The following is a 19,092-nucleotide window of genomic DNA, read 5'->3' as shown; positions in this document are numbered from 1 at the left end:
TTGTCCAATCTCATAGTTTTACAGATCAATAATAATCGTTTAATGTCTATTTCACAAAGAGCATTGAATGGATTAAAGTCTTTAATTGAGTTGAATTTACAATCAAATCAACTGTCAAGTCTTGAAAATAATATTTTCAATAGTTTGTCTAATCTTGAAACTTTAGATATCAGTGATAATAATTTGAGATTTCTTCCACAAAATATATTCAATGGATTGATATCTCTAACTGATTTGGAATTAAGTTCAAACAAACTGACCAGTCTAGAGCTCAACACTTTTAATACCTTGTCTAAACTTACAGATTTAGATATTGATAATAATAGTTTAACATTTCTTCCACCAGGAATATTCAATGGATTGAAATCTCTAATTAAGTTGGATTTGTCAGAAAATAAACTGACATTCCTTAAAAAAAATACTTTCAAGAGCTTGTCCAACCTTAAAAGTTTATATATCAATAATAATAAATTAACATCTCTTCCACAAGGAATATTTGATGGATTAGAATCTTTAATTACAGTGGATTTGGGATCCAACAGACTTACAAGTCTTCAGTCTACTATTTTTAATTGGTGTATTCATCTGGTATTTTTAGAAATTCATAATAATAGTTTGACAGAACTTCCAATTGATATTTTCAATAAAAATCAAGAACTCGAATGTTTAAATTTACATTCAAACAATCTCAATGAATTAAAGCCTAAAGTTTTCACTAATTTGACGCAGCTTCATTTGCTCAATGTTGAACATAATAAATTTAATCTAACAAACGATGATAAAAAATTAATTCTAAAAAATATGAAACAGCAAACTTACGATGAATCTACTCCATATAATATTATTAAAAACGAACCGTGCCCTTTTTTTCAAGAATATTACTAAATCATTTTCTTTATCTGAATATTTTTGTACCTTAATTAAAAATAATGTTCATCTTTGTCATTTGAAAATTATTCAAATAAAATTTATGCTTTTAAAATACCCTATAATTATTGCCTAATTCATTAAAATTTATATTTTTTTTTTAATTCACCCTTTCAGGTCAATTTTCTTATATATTTTTTTATATGTGGATTCATATTTATATTCACAATAATGTCCGAAAATTTTATTTTTTATGACTACTATTATACTCAATAAATTTAATGATGTTTTTAAAAACATATTGATATTATTTCGTGCTGAAAAAAATAGCAAAAAGACTCAAAAGTTATACGTTCAGTCGATTTGTTATACTTTTTTATAGGTAAATTGTTTATAATAAATTTAACAGAGTCTTTTAATCAAAGTTTAATAAATTTAAAACCCAGAAAATTATAAAATAAGTATTTAAATCAACTTCAATACTTTTATTTATAAAATCATTATTATATAATTGTCTATTTCGATAAAAATTAAATAATAGAACAAAACGATTTGCATATAGATGTGTGTATATGTATAAAATAATTAACGATAAATATTTGCTATAAATAATTAGAACTTTACTGATTTTTGTGATAATTTCAAAGAGAGCATGGAAATAAATCTGCCAATCCAATCGAAAATCTGAAAACAAATGTGTATTGAAATATGACCTGACCAATCAACAAACCAAAGTAATTTAATACATTTTTTATTTCAATATTAAACTTAATAAATTCGAAATTATTTTTTTTAATTTTTTTTTTAAACTTTTTATTTTTTTTTAAATTAAATTGAATTTAAAAAAAATAAAATAAAAATATGTTGTTGCTTTTATTCTTTTCATTGCTTTGTTTTGTTTATTTATAAACATATTCATTTTTTTTTTTCTGAGATAAGGGTTTAATTTATTTAAACATTTTAATTTTTTTTTTTTTTACTTCTGCGGATTAGGATCTTTACTTTCGATGCATTTGGGATCAAACAATAGTCTTCAGTCTACTATTGTTATTTGTTAATGGGTTGATCTATTTTGTAGTTTTAGATATTCATAATAAATATATGTTAAAATTAATAATAGTTTGGCAGATCTTCCAATTGATATTTTCAATAAAAATCTAGAACTTGAATCAAAACTTGAAAACAATCTCAATAAATTAAAGATTAAAGTTTTCTCTAATTTATCGGAGCTTCATTTGCTCAATGTTGAAGATAAAATAAATAAATAATCTTACAGGCGAAGATAAAAAATTAATTTAAAAAAATATGAACTAGCAAACCTACAATGAATTAACTTCATATAATATTATTAAAAACGAACAATGCCCTTCATTTTGATAATTATTAATAATTCAATTACAATTAAAATGATCACAAAATGTAATCAAAATGAAAACGTGATCATTTTTATTACATTTTTTTATCATATTTTGTGATAATTTTTTTTATCACTTTTGGAATTATCACAAAATATGATAAAAAAATGTAATAAAAATTATCACGTTTTCATTTTTATTACATTTTGTGCTAATTTTGATCACATTTTGTGATAATTTTTTTTATCACTTTTGGAATTATCACAAAATATGATAAAAAAATTTGAATACAAAAAGTGATAAAATAATTGAAACGAAAATTGGTACAGCGACATCTGGCGTTAAAATTATAAATTAATTAAAACAAAAAATCGCGCGTTAATGAGCCCATGGGTTTTGACGCCATAATGATAATAATTAGCGACGCTCGATCCTGATTGGTCAACTTAAAACGTTAATAACTCAGCCAAAAAGCGTCTTAGACAAAAAATTCAATAACATTTTTTCCTTAAAATTTTATGAACTATCTCGTGGTATACCCCACGTGCGCCTTCTGCGTGGCAGGCTGTATAAAAAAAACCATATTAGTTTTAACTAATTGATTTATTAATTTATTTATTTTATATTTTATTATTATGGCAATGATATTCTATTTAAAAATATCATAATCATTCCCACGGATGTGTCTCGTTTAACCTTTTATTAAATAAATAAATTTTTTGGAGAATTGCCCGAGTAGTGGTATTCATTGAGCTTAATTTATAGTATCAATCTCCAAGCTTGGCTAAAAAATACTAGTGGGTTATTTATTTTTTCCAGGAGCTACCATGAGTAATGAGAACATATTATGTTGGTGATTGAAAAGGAACAAGAGAGAACTTATACTTGAAGAAATTGCACATGATATAATTAATAAATCAATATCTGAATATAAATTCTAACGTTTAGTTATTTATTTAATTAACAATCCGACTGGATAAACCAAATTGTAGCAGGTCTTTACAAATATTCAGTTTTTTATATTACGTTATAGAATAAACAAAAATGTATGACGTCAACAACAAATAAAATATTCATAAATTGATAGTACATGGAAATTAATTTAAATCAAGGTCATTAATTACAAACACCAACAGTTCCATTCAATGATAAATATTAATTTTGCGTGATAAATTATAAACAATACATGACTCAAGTTTTTTATAAATCATTTGAATTTGAGTTTAGTATACAGCTGAGCTTTTGTAGACTATTAAATATGTATCTGTGGACAATGTTGTCTGATTATTTTCGCTGATGTTAAGCTTGTAAAATTCTGTTAAACCATTGAAAAAACCTGGCTCAAGATTGTCTAATTTTTATAAATAAATAAATTATGGTAACTACTAAAACTATTAACAATAGTAGTAAGATTGTTAACACTGATACATAAAGATATTTTAAATTTAATAAATAATCAAAAGTACCTGACTCAAGGTAATTCGGTCGGATTGAATTTGAATTTAGGATGCAGACATTTTGTAGACCATTAAATATATCTTTTGGTAAAATCGTCAGTTTGTTTTCGCTAATATCAAGTTCATAAAGTTTTGATAAATTATTGAAAATACCTGACTCAAGGTTTCGTAGATCATTTAAACTTAAATTTAGGTAACAGAGCTGTTGCAGATCATCAAATACACCTTTCGGCAATTTTGCCAGACTGTTGTCGCTGATATTAAGCAGCACAAGTTGTAATAAACCATTGAAAATACCTGATTTAATGGTTTTTAGTTTATTCGAATTTAAATGTAGGATCTGAAGCTCTTGTAAACCATTGAATATATTTTTTGGTAACCTTTTCAATTTATTTTCATTGATATGAAGTTCTTTGAGCTTTGGTAAATTATTGAAAATACCTGACTCAAGATTGCTTAAAGTGTTTGTAGTTAAAACTAATTTCTCAAGGTTTTCAAGACTATTTAATACATCTCTGAACAAATTTGTCAGTCTGTTTTTGCTTATATCGAGCTCGCGAAGTTGTGATAAACCATTGAAACACCCTGACTCAAGATTGTCTAGTTTGTTTGAATGCAATAATAGTTTCCAGAGATTTTCAAGACCATTAAATACATCTTTGGACAATGTTGCCAGACTGTTGTTCATGATACCAAGATTTTCAAGTTTTGATAAACCATTAAAAATACCTGATTCAAGGTTTTGTAGTTTATTTGAACATAAAAATAGGCTGCGTAGATTTTGTAGACCATTGAATACATCTTTTGATAAAGTTGTCAATTTGTTTTCGCTAATATCAAGTTTATAAAGTTGTGTTAAATTATTGAAAATACCTGAATCAAGGTTTTGTAGTTCATTCGAATTTAACTGTAGGATACTGAGCTTTTGTAGATCCTTGAATACACCTTTCGACAATGTTACCAGACTGTTTTTGCTGATATTAAGATGCTTAAGTTGTGATAAACCATTGAAAATACCTGATTCAAGGTTTTGTAGTTCATTTGCATTTAAATAAAGGTAACCAAGTTTTTCGAGACCATTAAATATATTTGTTGATAATGTTGTCAAGCTGTTATTGCCGATACTAAGACTTTTAAGTTTTGACAAATTACCAAAAACACCTGACTCAAAATTGCTTAAATATAAAGTGTTTGAAGATAAATCTAAGTTCTTAAGATTTTCAAGACTATTGAAAATATCTCTGGACAAATTCATCAATCGGTTTTTGCTTATATCGAGCTCGTAAAGTTGTGATAAACCAGTGAAACATCCCGGCTCAAGATTTTGTAGTTTGTTTGAAAACAAATTTAGTGTCTGAAGATTTTTAAGACCATTTAATACATCTCTGGACAAATTTATCAGACTGTTGTTGCTGAGATTAAGTTCCTGAAGTCGTAATAAACCATCAAAACACCCTGTCTGAAGATTGTGCAGTATGTTTGAATCCAAATATAATATCTGCAGATTTTCGAGACCATCAAAAACACCTTCGGCGATTGTTGTCAGACTGTTGTTTCCAATATTTAGCTCTTCAAGTCGTGCCAAACCATTGAAACAACCTGACTCAAGATGGTTCAGTTTGTTTGAATATAAATTAAGATGACGAAGCTCTTTCAAATTCTTAAATATATCTTTCGATAAAGTTATAAGATTGTTTTTACTGATATCAAGATCATTTAGACTCAACAGATCATCAAAAATACCTGGCTCAAGAAAAATCAGTTGGTTTGACTTTAAACGTAGGACACATAGATCTTGTAGACCATTAAATATATCTTTTGATAATGCTACCAGTTTGTTTTCGCTGAGATCAAGTTCTTTGAGTTGCAATAAATCATAGAAAATACTCGGCTCTAGATATTTTAAATTGTTGGATTTTATGTGTAACTTACGAAGATCATCAAGAGGATTAAAGATATCTTTTGGTAGTGTCGTCAGCTTGTTATAGCTGATATTTAATTCCTTAAGTTGAAGTTCCTCGAGGCCATCGAATAAATCTCTTGGAAGAATAGTAAATGCTTCCTGAAAAATGTAGATTCCATGTTTTTCAGCATTATTAGACAGTAACTCAACGATTCTTGGATCATAATAAGGTGACTCTTGGTTACAAAAGTATTTATTATGGCTTTTAATACTTGAATTTGAAATATTTGTATCCATAACTAAAACATAATTAACATAAATAAATATTTGAAAATTTTATATTTAAGTTCTAATAACACAAAGGTAAAATTTTATTAATCAAATTTGGAAACTTACTGTTACCTGGCAATTAATATCCGTTATTAATAAAAAAGATGAAAGTCAAAATTCATCAAATAAATGCATTTACGATAAGAATTTTCAAGAACTAGTATTTACGTATTGATAAAAACTAAAAAAATAATTCTATTTATTCCAATATGTAGATGTTAATGTTCAGCTCTGATAGTAAATATACTCTTCAACGTCTGTTGGGTACTTGTTGATTGAGATGATGCGGCGATGACACAATATAACGATATTCGAAAACTTGAAAAATGAAATAAAAATGAATCATCATTATTATTATTGTAAGCTGATAACAAATACATATATTACGTTGTCTAAAATAAGTTTATAACAATATAATTATTAACAAATATTATAAAATAAATAATGAAAAATCAATAGGGAAAGCGGGGCAAAATGGAACACTTAAGGAAAAAATATAAATCGATGTGTGACAATAGTATTTTCCGATTAGTTTTTCTCACTTATTAATAAAAAAAACATATATAATTTTTAAAAATTAAAAAAAAAAATTATTATTATAAATTTATTTATCGTTTTTTAATAAAATGTGATATTAATCACAAAAATTAACTTTTTTTTATTTCTCTTCATTTATAATTACGAACAATTGCTTTTAAATAAATTTATCACCATTTTTCTCGACGAACAAAAAAAAACATATCAAAAAATTTTTTTTTTTATTGCATCTATTTTCTTCCGGCTTTTTTAATCAAAGAGTGACGAAAAAATGAAAAAAAATGTGAGTCAAAATATTTTTTTGGGTGTTCCATCTTGCCCCGCCGTTCCATTTTGCCCCGCTTTCCCTATATATATTAAAAAAATTCAATTAATATAATCATTTTTAATAAAAAATATAATAATAATAATCCAACTTTATTTATGTTTTTTTCTTGATAAAAGAAAAAAAAATCGTCATAATAATTAATAATTTATTTTTATATTGAAATATTGTGAACATGAAAAATATATTTTTTATAGATCCACGAGAATGTAAAATACATTATAATTTATAAGTATTTAGTCATTAATATTTTTTTTTTTGAATGACACATATATTTTTAGATTTTATTTTTAATATCTATCGATAAGAAACCAAAGTTTGGAAGTATCTACTTATTAAAAACTAAAAAAGTAATCACGTGAGTCATCAATGCCACGAGAAACATAATGATATGCCACATTTTTTTGATAATCGTGATTGACTCTATATATACACAGTTTTAATATTTTATATTTTAATTTACGAATATACTATTGATGTAATTTGAAATTGAAATGATTAGATGATTTATCACTTACCGCAGTAATGAATAAAGCCAAAAAAATTTAGCCAGCTTTTTACGTGACGACGTGATGTAAAAATAATTTCCTTGGATTGCAACAGGTGATTAAACTTTTCTCTTTAATTTCGTGTGCTTTATTAATTAATAATTTTTGGTGAGAACAGAGCTAACGCGTATGCATCAAAGAATAATTCGTGAGTAAGTGGTACGGCATTCAAGAAGGCTATAGGAAACACTAATATTTCTAGCATTAGTCGGACACTTGTATAACGCATGCGTAGTTTTAAAAATAAAATATGTTTTAAAAATTAAAATGATAAATTAGTTAATATAAAAAATGACATATTTTTTACGTGCAAAATAAAAATTTGATGGAAATTATTATTTAAATAAATTGTATATAATTCACTTCTTTTTTTCGCTCCAACAAATAATAATAATTTTTTTTTTTTTGTTTAAAATAAATTCTATTAATTTATAAAAAAAAAAAAAAAAATTGATAACGATGCTTTTTGCCAGTATTGATTATTGATATTGTTTTTATTTTTTGAATAAAAAAAAACGTCTTGAATAATATTATTCATACAAGTAATTTATTGTGAAAAAAAACTGTCGACAAAAAAAAAACAGTAAAAACAAAATTTATCTATAAATATTACTTTCAAGATTTAAAAAAGAAATTAGACTCAAATTCATCATGAGATGAAAAGTTTATATTTCAGGTAAAATTATAATAAATTTATTTTTAAAAAAATATCCCAAAATTAATATTGTTATATAAAGTTGATAAATTACAAATAAAAGATAAACAATTATTTGTTTTTTTGGGTCAAATGTATTGATGAAAAACATACAGCTCATATATGAAAACGTATAGATAAGAATTCAAGGAAATCTAAAAATAAAATTGAATATTTCAAAAAAAATAAAAAAACAATTTAGAAACTAATTTATTTGAAAACCAATACACTGATAGTTTTATCAATTATCTACAAGTGTTAGAGCGTTGTAATTTTTATACAATGTAGCTGCTACTGTCTATTACTAATTCATCACTGCAAAAGTCTACCTACTGTAAAACAATTAGCATAATTGGTATAATCCTAATTATTTATCTCATTGGGGTGAGTAAAAATTATTCTACAATTAAATTATCAAACTGAGTATAAATTGATATACGTGTATGAACAATATATGTTAAAAATAAAAATAATAATAATTAGTTAATTAATATTATTATCTTGTTTTTTCTTTATCTATTGTGAGTGCCACTAAACATCATATAATACATACGTAGAAATAACGCATGCGTAGTTTTAAAAATATAGTTTCTTCACCTGTCGCAATCCAATGAAATTGTTTTTCTTCATTAGATATTTTCGATACGACGTGATCAGTGTTGACTCATGACCATTACTAATTGATCACTCAAAGAATGAAGAAGTCTACTTGTATAGCCATTATTGGCATCATAAGTGCAATCCTCATCGTTTGTCTCATTGGGGTGAGTTAAAATTATCAAACTGAATATTAATTGATATGTTAATACGCGTGTAAATAATATGATTCAAAAATTATAAATTAGACAATATAAAAAGGCGACATATATTTCACGTGCACAATAATAATTTAATGATATTTATTATTTAAATAAATTGTATATAAAATTAACTTCTGTTTTTCGCTCCAACAAATAATAATATTTTTTTTTTGTTCAAAATAAATTATATAAATTAATGAAAAAAACAAAATTATATATTAATTGTATTTTCAATGACAACGAGGCACTGATAACGTGGACAATTTATTTTTTAATCGATGATTTACAGTAGAACTCTTAGTGTTTTTTTTTTCTTTATTAAAATAAAGATAATCTCGATTAATATTATTCATGAATACGTTAATTATTAAAAATAATAATTTTTTTTAATATTTATCATATAATTTTATGATAAAATTTGTCCAATACTTTTATATAATCTCCGAATTTATACGTGTAAGTTTTGTTATTACTTATTAGTATTTCAAGTAAAAAATAATATGAGGTATATATTTATATAATTTCTTGTAAATGGAAATTTTATTTTTTATTTTTTTATACATCATCACAGATAATTTAGTTTTATCAAAAAAATAAAAAACGACTAAGTGATTAACGACTTGTTTCTTTCGATTATCATTATATAAATAACTTATGTATATATGTACATGTATATATATCGGTGAAGTAATTAGCAATTATAGTTTGGTCTACTTAAAAATAACTCTGTGTTAGAAAAAAATTCGAGATTTCAAATGCATTTAAAAAATAATTAATGATAATTGCAGTGGAGATGGACAAGGCCTGCAGACCAATCAAATCATGATGATTTAAAAGATGGCAACAGCATTGGACCGGACAATGACATGAATAAAAACCAATCAACAACTCAAAGCAAGTTATATATTTTGTTTCAACTTCAATTTTGATATATTTAAATGTTTCCTTGAAAAAGTTTAATAATTGTCATGATTGAATTTGTTTCAGAACAACCAGACATTACCACTCAAAGTTCTTTACCTGCAGGAAACATAACGAATGCTAAAAATGATACTGATGTTACCAAAACTAACCATTTTAAACAAGTCGATAATACAAGTAATTATTCTACCGAACAACCAACAGATGAAAGTAAGTAACATTTTTTTATTTCAACTATAATTGAAAAGTATATTTTTTTTTATGTCATGTTACAATTGAATGTATGTTTCAGGAAAAACAAAAAGTATTACGCCTCAAAGTTTTTTACCTGTTGAAAACCAAATGAATGTTGAAAATAATACTGGTGATACCAAAACTGACCAATTTAAAAACAATGATACAATAAATGATGCTACCACACACCCAACAAATGAAAGTAAGTAACATATTTTATTCCAATTGTAATTAACAAGTATATGTATATATTTTTTTTTTTTTAGTGTCATGTTACGATTAAATGTATGTTTCAGAACAAGCAGAAATTATTATGACTCAAAGTTCTCCACTTGTTAAAAACGAAACAAATGCTGAAAATAATACTGGTGACACCAAAACTGACCAATTTAAACGAGTCGATAATACAAGTACTTATTCTACCAAACAACCAAACGATGAAAGTATGTAACATAATTCGGTTCAACTGTAATTAACAAGTAGGCTTTTTTTTTTTTTTTTTTCTATTTCACGTTACGATTGAATGTATGTTCCAGAACAAGTAGAAATTATTATGACTCAAAGTTCTCCACCTGTTGAAAACAAAACGAATGCTAAAAATAATACTGATGATACCAAAACTAACCGATTTGAAGACATTATAACAATTAATGATTCTACCGAACAACCAACAGTTAAAAGTATGGAACATTTTTTAATTCAACTGTAACTAATAACAAAATCTTTTTTTCAATTTTATGTTATAATTGTGTGAATTGAATTTATGTTTCAGCAACAACATACAAAGCATATTTTTGTAATACATCTTCTGTATTTTACATGGAAAATGTTTGTAACAATTCTTCAACCTTGGGAATTGATTTGTCTGACAGAGGTTTAACATCTCTCCCACAAGGAGTATTTAATGAATTAATATCTCTACGTCGTTTAAAATTACATTCAAACAAACTGTCAAGTCTTGAAAATAATACTTTCAATAGCTTGTCCAAACTAGAACATTTAGATATCAGTTATAATAGTTTAATATCTGTTCCACAAGAAATATTCAATGGATTGATATCTCTAAATCGGTTGACTTTGGCATCAAATCAATTGACAAGTCTTAAGCCTGATATTTTTAATAACTTGTCAAATATGACATATTTACATATCGATGATAATAATTTAACATCTCTTCCACAAGAAATATTCAATAGATTGATATCTCTACGAGGTTTAAAATTAAATTCAAATAAACTGATCAGTCTGGAGCATAACACTTTTAATAGCTTGTCCAAGCTTGAATTTTTATATATCAGTAATAATAGCTTAACATCTCTTCCACAAGGAATATTTGATGGATTGAAATCTCTAACTTTGTTGGATTTAGAATTTAATAAACTGTCGAGTCTTGAAAATAATACTTTTGATAGCTTGTCCAAACTTCAAACTTTATATATCAGTAATAATAATTTAACATTTCTTCCACAAGGAATATTTAATGAATTGCAGTCTCTAGAATCGTTGGATTTATCATCAAATAAACTTACAAGTCTTAAACCTGATATTTTTAATAGCTTGTTTAAACTCACTCATTTATACATCACAAAAAATAACTTAACATCCCTTGAACATGAATTATTCAATGAATTAAAATCTTTAATTTTTTTACATTTGCGATCCAACAAATTGACAAGTCTTCCGTCTAATATTTTCAATGAGTTGATTCATCTTATCGATTTAGATATTGGTAATAATGATTTAACATCTCTCCCACAAAATATATTTAGTGAATTGAAATCTCTACGTCGGTTGAAATTAGATACAAATAAACTGACCAGTCTAGAGCTTAATACCTTTCATAATTTGTACAAACTTGAAATTTTATCTATTAGTAATAATAATTTAACAACTCTTCCACAAGGAATAATTGATGAAGAGGAATCTAATATTTTCGATGACTTGATAAATCTTAAAGTTTTAGATATTCATAATAATAATCTAACAGATCTTCCAACTTATATTTTCTTTGAAAACTATGCTCTTCAATTTTTATGTTTACAATCAAACAATCTCAATGAATTGAAGCCTGAAGTTTTCGATGACGTAATGCAGCTTCATTTGCTCAATATTGAAGATAATAAATTCAGCCTTACAGACGATGATAAAAAATTAATTTTAAACAATATGCAACAGCAAAGTTACGATGAATCTACTCCATATAATATTATTAGAAACGAACAGTGCCCTTTATCACTGGAATATGAAATACAAATTGGTTCATTTCATTTCAATATTCGTATACCTTAATCAAAAATTATGTTCATCTTGGTCATTTAAAAATTATTCAAATAAAATTTGTGCTTAAAAAATAACCTCATATTTATAGCCCAATTCATTTAAATTTAAATTTTTTCTAATTTATCCTTTCAGGAATTATCTTATATATTTTTTTACATATGGATTTATATTTATATTGACGTCTAAACATATTGACATTATTTCGCGCTGAAAAAAATAGCAAAAAGACTTAAAAGTTATACGTCGAGTTAATTTGCTATACTATTTTATAGGTAAATTATTCATAATAACTTTCAACAGAGTCTTTTAATCAATGTTTAATAAATTTAAAACCCAGAAAATTATAAAATAACTATTCAACTCGACTCCAACACTTTTATTTATCAAGCCATTATTATATAATTGTCTATTTCGATGATAAACAATTGAAAATTAAATAATTGAACAAAACGATTTGCATATAGATGTGTGTATATGTAAAATAATTAACGATTAATATTTGCTATAAATAATTAGAACTTTACTGATTTTTGTGATAATTTCAAAGAGAGCATGGAAATAAATCTGCCAATCCAATCGAAAATCTGAAAACAGATGTGTATCGAAATATGACCTGACCAATCAACAAACCAAAGTAAGTTAATACATTTTTTATTTCGATATTAAATTTAATAAATTCGAAATTATTTTTTTTTTAAACTTTTTATTTTTTTTTAAATTAAATTGAATTTTAAAAAAATAAAAATATGTTGTTGCTTTTATTCTTTTTTGTGCTTTGTTTAATTTATTTAAACATTTTAATTTTTTTTTTTCTTACTTCTGCGGATTAGGATCTTTACTTTCGATGCATTTGGGATCAAACAATAGTCTTCAGTCTACTATTGTTATTTGTTAATGGATTGATCTATTTTGTAGTTTTAGATATTCATAATAAATATAAGTTAAAATTAATAATAGTTTGGTAGATTTTCCAATTGATATTTTCAATAAAAATCTAAAACTTGAATCAAAACTTGAAAACAATCTCAATAAATTAAAGCTTAAAGTTTTCTCTAATTTATCGGAGCTTTATTTGCTCATTGTTGAAGATAATAAATCCAGTCTTACAGGCGAAGATAAAAAATTAATTTTAAAAAATATGAACTAGCAAACCTACAATGAATTAACTCCATATAATATTATTAAAAACGAACAGTGCCTTTCATTTTGATAATTATTAATAATTCAATTACCTTTTTGTATATTAAATGAAAGTATGTTCATCTTTGTAATTTAAAAAATGTTTACATAAAATCAGTCCTATATAAAAAAAACCATATTAGTTTCAACTAATTGATTTATTAATTTATTTATTTTATATTTTATTATTATGGCAATGATATTCTATTTAAAAGTATCATAATCATTCCCACGGATGTGTTTCGTTTAACCTTTTATTAAATAAATAAATTTTTTGGAGAATTGCCCGAGTAGTGGTATTCATTGAGCTTAATTTATAGTATCAATCTCCAAGCTTGGCCAAAAAATACTAGTGGGTTATTTATTTTTTCCAGGAGCTACCATGAGTAATGAGAACATATTATGTTGGTGATTGAAAAGGAACAAGAGAGAACTTATACTTGAAAAAATTGCACATGATATAATTAATAAAGCAATGTCTGAATATATATGCGAACGTTTATTTATTTACTTATTAATTTATTTATTTAATTAACAATCCAACTGGATGAACCAAATTGTAACGGGTCTTTACAGATATTCAGTTTTTTATATTACATTATACGATAAACAAAAATGTATGACAACCAATTAAATATTCATAAATTAATAGTACATGGAAATTAATTTAAATCAAGATAATTAATTACAAACACCAACAGTTCCATTCAATGATAAATATTAATTTAATACGTTTAATTCATTAATTGAAGCTGTATGATAAACATATTTTTGCGTGATAAATTATAAACAATACGTGACTCAAGGTTTTTATAAATCATTTAAATTTAAGTTTAGTATACAGCTGAGCTTTTATAGACTATTAAATATATATCTGTGGACAATGTTGTCTGATTATTTTCGCTGATGTTAAGCTCGTAAAATTCTGTTAAACCGTTGAAAAAACCTGGCTCAAGATTGTCTAATTTGTATAAATAAATAAATTATGCTAACTACTAAAACTATTAATAATAGTAGTAAGATTGTTAACACTGATACATAAAGATATTTTAAATTTAATAAATAATCAAAAGTACCTGACTCAAGGTAATTCGGTCGGATTGAATTTGAATTTAGGATGCAGACATTTTGTAGACCATTAAATATATCTTTTGGTAAAATCGTCAGTTTGTTTTCGCTAATATCAAGTTCATAAAGTTTTGATAAATTATTGAAAATACCTGACTCAAGGTTTCGTAGATCATTTAAACTTAAATTTAGGTAACGGAGCTGTTGCAGATCATCAAATACACCTTTCGACAATTTTGTCAGACTGTTGTCGCTGATATTAAGCTGCACAAGTTGTGATAAACCATTGAAAATACCTGATTTAATGGTTTTTAGTTTATTCGAATTTAAATGTAGGATCTGAAGCTCTTGTAAACCATTGAATATATTTTTTGGTAACCTTTTCAATTTGTTTTCATTGATATGAAGTTCTTTGAGCTTTGGTAAATTATTGAAAACACCTGACTCGAGATTGCTTAAAGTGTTTGAAGTTAAATCTAAGTACTTGAGATTTTCAAGACTATTAAATATATTTCTGGACAAATTCATTAGTCTGTTTTTGCTTATATTGAGCTCGCGAAGTTGTGATAAACCATTGAAACATTCCGGCTCGAGATTTTGTAGTTTGTTTGAACCCATAAATAGTCTCAACAGACTTTCAAGATCATTGAATACATTTTTGGGCAATGTTGCCAACCTGTTGTTCGTGATATTAAGATACTGAAGTTGTGAGAAACCATCAAAAATACCTGATTCGAGGTTTTGTAGTTCATTCGAACCTAAATGTAGTTTACAAAGATTTTGTAGACCATTAAATAAACCTTTTGATAAATTTGTCAGTTTGTTTTCGCTAATATCAAGTTCATAAAGATTTGATAAATTATTGAAAATACCTGACTCAAGGTTTTGTAGTTCATTCGAATTTAACTCTAGGAATCTGAGCTTTTGTAGATCATTGAATACACCTTTCGACAATGTTGCCAGACAGTTTTCGCTAATATTAAGATGCCCAAGTTGTGATAAACCATTGAAAATACCTGATTCAAGGTTTTGTAGTTCATTTGAATTTAAATGTAGGTAACCAAGATTTTCGAGACTATTGAATACATTTTTTGATAAAGTTGTCAGTTTGTTTTGGCTAATATTAAGTGTATGAAGTTGTGATAAATTATTGAAACAACCTGACTCAAGGTTTTGTAGTTTATTCAAATATAAATCTAGTAAACGAAGATTTTGGAGACTATTGAATATATTTGTTGATAATGTCGTCAAATTGTTATTGCCGATACGTAGATTTTCAAGTTTCGACAAATTACCAAAAACACCTGACTCAAAATTGCTTAAAGTGTTTGAATTTAAATCCAAGCTCTCAAGGTTTTCAAGACTATTTAATATATCTCTGGACAAATTTATCAGTCTGTTTTTGCTTATATCGAGCTCGCGAAGTTGTGATAAACCATTGAAACATCCTGACTCGAGATTTTGTAGTTTGTTTGAACCCAATAATAGTTTCCACAAATTTTCAAGACCATTGAATACATTTTTGGACAATGTTGTCAAATTGTTATTTTCGATACTAAGATGCTTAAGTTGTAATAAACCATTGAAAATACCTGATTCAAGGTTTTGTAGTTCGTTTGAATTTAATTGTAGGTCACAAAGATTTTGGAGGCTATTGAATATATTTGTTGGCAATGTCGTCAAACTGTTATTGCTGATATTAAGATATTCGAGTTTTGACAAATTACTAAAAACACCTGACTTAAAATTGCTTAAAGTGTTTGAAGTTAAATTCAAGTACTTGAGATTTTCAAGACTACTGAATATATCTCTGGGCAAATTTATCAGTCTGTTTTTGCATATATCGAGCCGATGAAGTTGTGATAAACCATTGAAACATCCCGACTCAAGATTTTGTAGTTTGTTTGAAGACAAATTTAGTGTCTGAAGATTTTCAAGACCATTAAATACATCTCTGGACAAATTTATCAGACTGTTGTTGCTGAGATTAAGTTCCTGAAGTAGTAATAAACTATCGAAACACCCTGCCTGAAGATTGTGCAGTATGTTTGAATCCAAATCTAATATCCGCAGGTTTTCGAGACCATTAAAAACACCTTCGGCGATTTTTGTCAGACTGTTGTTTCCGATATTTAGCTTTTCAAGTCTTGATAAACCATTGAAACAACCTGACTCAAGATTGTTTAGTTTGTTTGAATGTAAATGAAAATAACGAAGCTTTTCTAAATTACAAAATATATCTTTCGATAAAGTGGTAAGATTGTTACTACTGATATTAAGATCAGTTAGGTTCAATAAATCATCAAAAATACCTGGCTCAAGGTAACTTAGTTGATTTGAATTTAAATGTAGACGACATAGATCTTGTAGACCATTAAATATATCTTTTGATAATGCTGACAATTTGTTTTCGCTGAGATCGAGTTTCTGCAGTTGTAATAACTCATAGAAAATACTCGAATCTAGATAATTTAGTTCATTGGACTTTATTCGTAACGCACGAAGATCTTCAAGAGGATTAAAGATATCTTTTGGTAATGTCGTCAGCTTGTTACAGCAGATATTTAATTTCTTAAGTTGAATATTCTCGAGGCCATGAAATAAATCTCTCGGAAGAATAGTTAATGTTTTCCAATAAATGTTCATTTCATCTTTTTCAGCATTATTCCACAGCAACTCACATATTCGGCGGTTATAATAAGGTGACTCTTCGTTACAAAAGTATTTATTATGGCACTTAATACTTGGAATTAAAATGTTTGTATCCATAACTAAAACAATTAAATATTTGAAAATTTTATATTTGAGTTTTAATAACACGTAATTAAAATTTTATTAATTAAATTTGGAATCTTAGTATCAATTGGCAATCAATATCTGTCATAAATAAAAAAAAAAAAATTCGAATTCATTTTTTCCAACGTATACTGGCTAAGTTTATACTGATTGTCAAAGTCATACGTAAGTTGTCAGTGTTATTTCCTCGGTTTTTTCGAATAAATAATAAATAAATTTACTCACTTGAAATTTTTTCGATATATTAATATAGATGTTAATGTTCAGCTCTGATAGTAAATACACTCCTCAACGTCTGTTGGGTACTTTTTAATTGAGATGATTAGACAATATGACGATATTTGAAAACTTGAAAAATAAATCAAAAAAGAATCATCATTATTATTTTTGTAAGCTGATAACAAATACATATATATTACATTGTCTAAAATAAGTTTATGACAGTATTATTAACAAATATTATGAAATAAATAACAAAAAATCAATTGATATATTAGAATTTATCTATGTTAATGTTTTTTTTTTTTGTATTAAAATGAGTTTCCAAAGATAAACTAATGATATTATTATTTAAAAAAAAATATATAAAACTTTATTTTTGGTTTTTTTTTTTTATTTTTGATAAGATTTATCGTGACTAATCTCATGACAAAACAACCGTGTCTGCTATGAACGACCAAAAAAAAAAAATAAGGTTTCTTTCTAGATAGAAGAAAAAAAAAGCCATCATAATAACTTTTTTTTATACTGAAATATTTTAAACATGAAAAATATATTTTTTATGGATCCACGACAATGTAAAATAAATAATGAAGTACGAGTCATTAATATTTTTTTTTTTTAATGACACATATATTTTATTATTTTAAGATTTTATTTTTAATATTTATCGATAAGAAACCAAAGTTTGGAAGTATCGACTTATTAAAAACTAAAAAGGTAATCACGTGAGTCATCAATGCCACGAGAAACATATTGATGTAATTTAAAATTAAAAGTATCGAATGATTTTTCACTTACCCCAGTAATGAATAAAGCCAAAAAAATTTAGCCAGCTTTTTACGTGACGACGTTATTTCCTTATCGTAAAAGTGATGAGTGAGTCCAGTCAAGACCTCGTTAATAACAGGCACTTTTTTTAACTATTTATAAAAATAATTTTCTTGGATTGCAACAGGTGATAAAACTTTTTTTTTTAATTTCGTGTGTCTCATTAATTAATAATTTTTGGTGAGAGCAGAGCTAACGCATATGCATCAAAGTGAGTAAGTGGTAAGTACGGCATTCAAGAAGACTATAAGAAACACTAATATTTCTAGCATTAGCTGGACACTTGTATAACGCATGCGTAGTATTAAGAATAGTTTTGTCACCTGTCGAAATCCAATGAAATTATTTTTCCTCATCGGATATATTTTATATGACGTAGACACTGTTGGCTAATTAATCACTGCGAGGATGAAAAGTCCAGCTGTACAGCCATTGTTGGCATAATAAGTGCCATCTTAATTGTTTGTCCCATTGGGTTGAGTAAAAATTATCAAACTCGATATAAATTGATACATCAATACGCGTATAAATAATATATTTTAAAAATTTAAATGATAAATTAGTTAATATAAAAAATGACATATTTTTCAGGCACACAATAATAATTTGTTGAAAATTATTATTTAAATAAATTGTATATAATTCACTTCTTTTTTTCGCTCCAACAAATAATAAAATAAATTTTATTAATTTATGAAAAAAACTAAATTGATAACGATGTTGTTTGTCAATATTGATTATTGATATT

At 25.7% G+C, this 19,092-nt stretch overlaps 3 protein-coding genes across 3 annotated transcripts; 2 read left to right on the top strand and 1 right to left on the bottom strand.

The window, feature by feature from the left end:
- Positions 1 to 42: 42 nt before the first annotated feature.
- LOC122850623 (insulin-like growth factor-binding protein complex acid labile subunit) lies at positions 43 to 10,422 on the top strand. Its single transcript, XM_044149756.1, has 5 exons — positions 43 to 588; positions 9,605 to 9,710; positions 9,804 to 9,947; positions 10,030 to 10,173; positions 10,268 to 10,422. The coding sequence occupies exons 1-5, from the start codon at positions 43 to 45 to the stop codon at positions 10,420 to 10,422; spliced, it is 1,095 nt and encodes a 364-aa protein (XP_044005691.1).
- A 102-nt stretch (positions 10,423 to 10,524) lies between these two features.
- Positions 10,525 to 12,260, top strand: LOC122850622 (leucine-rich repeat-containing protein 15-like). Its single transcript, XM_044149755.1, has 2 exons — positions 10,525 to 10,651; positions 10,744 to 12,260. Exons 1-2 carry the CDS (start codon positions 10,525 to 10,527, stop codon positions 12,258 to 12,260), a joined length of 1,644 nt encoding a protein of 547 aa, XP_044005690.1.
- Positions 12,261 to 12,528: 268 nt separating this feature from the next.
- LOC122850621 (insulin-like growth factor-binding protein complex acid labile subunit) lies at positions 12,529 to 17,144 on the bottom strand. Its single transcript, XM_044149754.1, has 3 exons — positions 15,153 to 17,144; positions 14,651 to 15,086; positions 12,529 to 12,554 (listed from the first exon to the last, which is right to left on the bottom strand). Exons 1-3 carry the CDS (start codon positions 17,142 to 17,144, stop codon positions 12,529 to 12,531), a joined length of 2,454 nt encoding a protein of 817 aa, XP_044005689.1.
- Between the last annotated feature and the right edge of the window lie 1,948 nt (positions 17,145 to 19,092).

This window comes from Aphidius gifuensis, linkage group LG2 (assembly GCF_014905175.1).
Source record: "Aphidius gifuensis isolate YNYX2018 linkage group LG2, ASM1490517v1, whole genome shotgun sequence".
In the NCBI taxonomy this organism is placed as follows: domain Eukaryota; kingdom Metazoa; phylum Arthropoda; class Insecta; order Hymenoptera; family Braconidae; genus Aphidius; species Aphidius gifuensis.
Note: the sequence above shows the minus strand (reverse complement) of the source record. Positions and strands in the feature narration are given on the sequence as shown.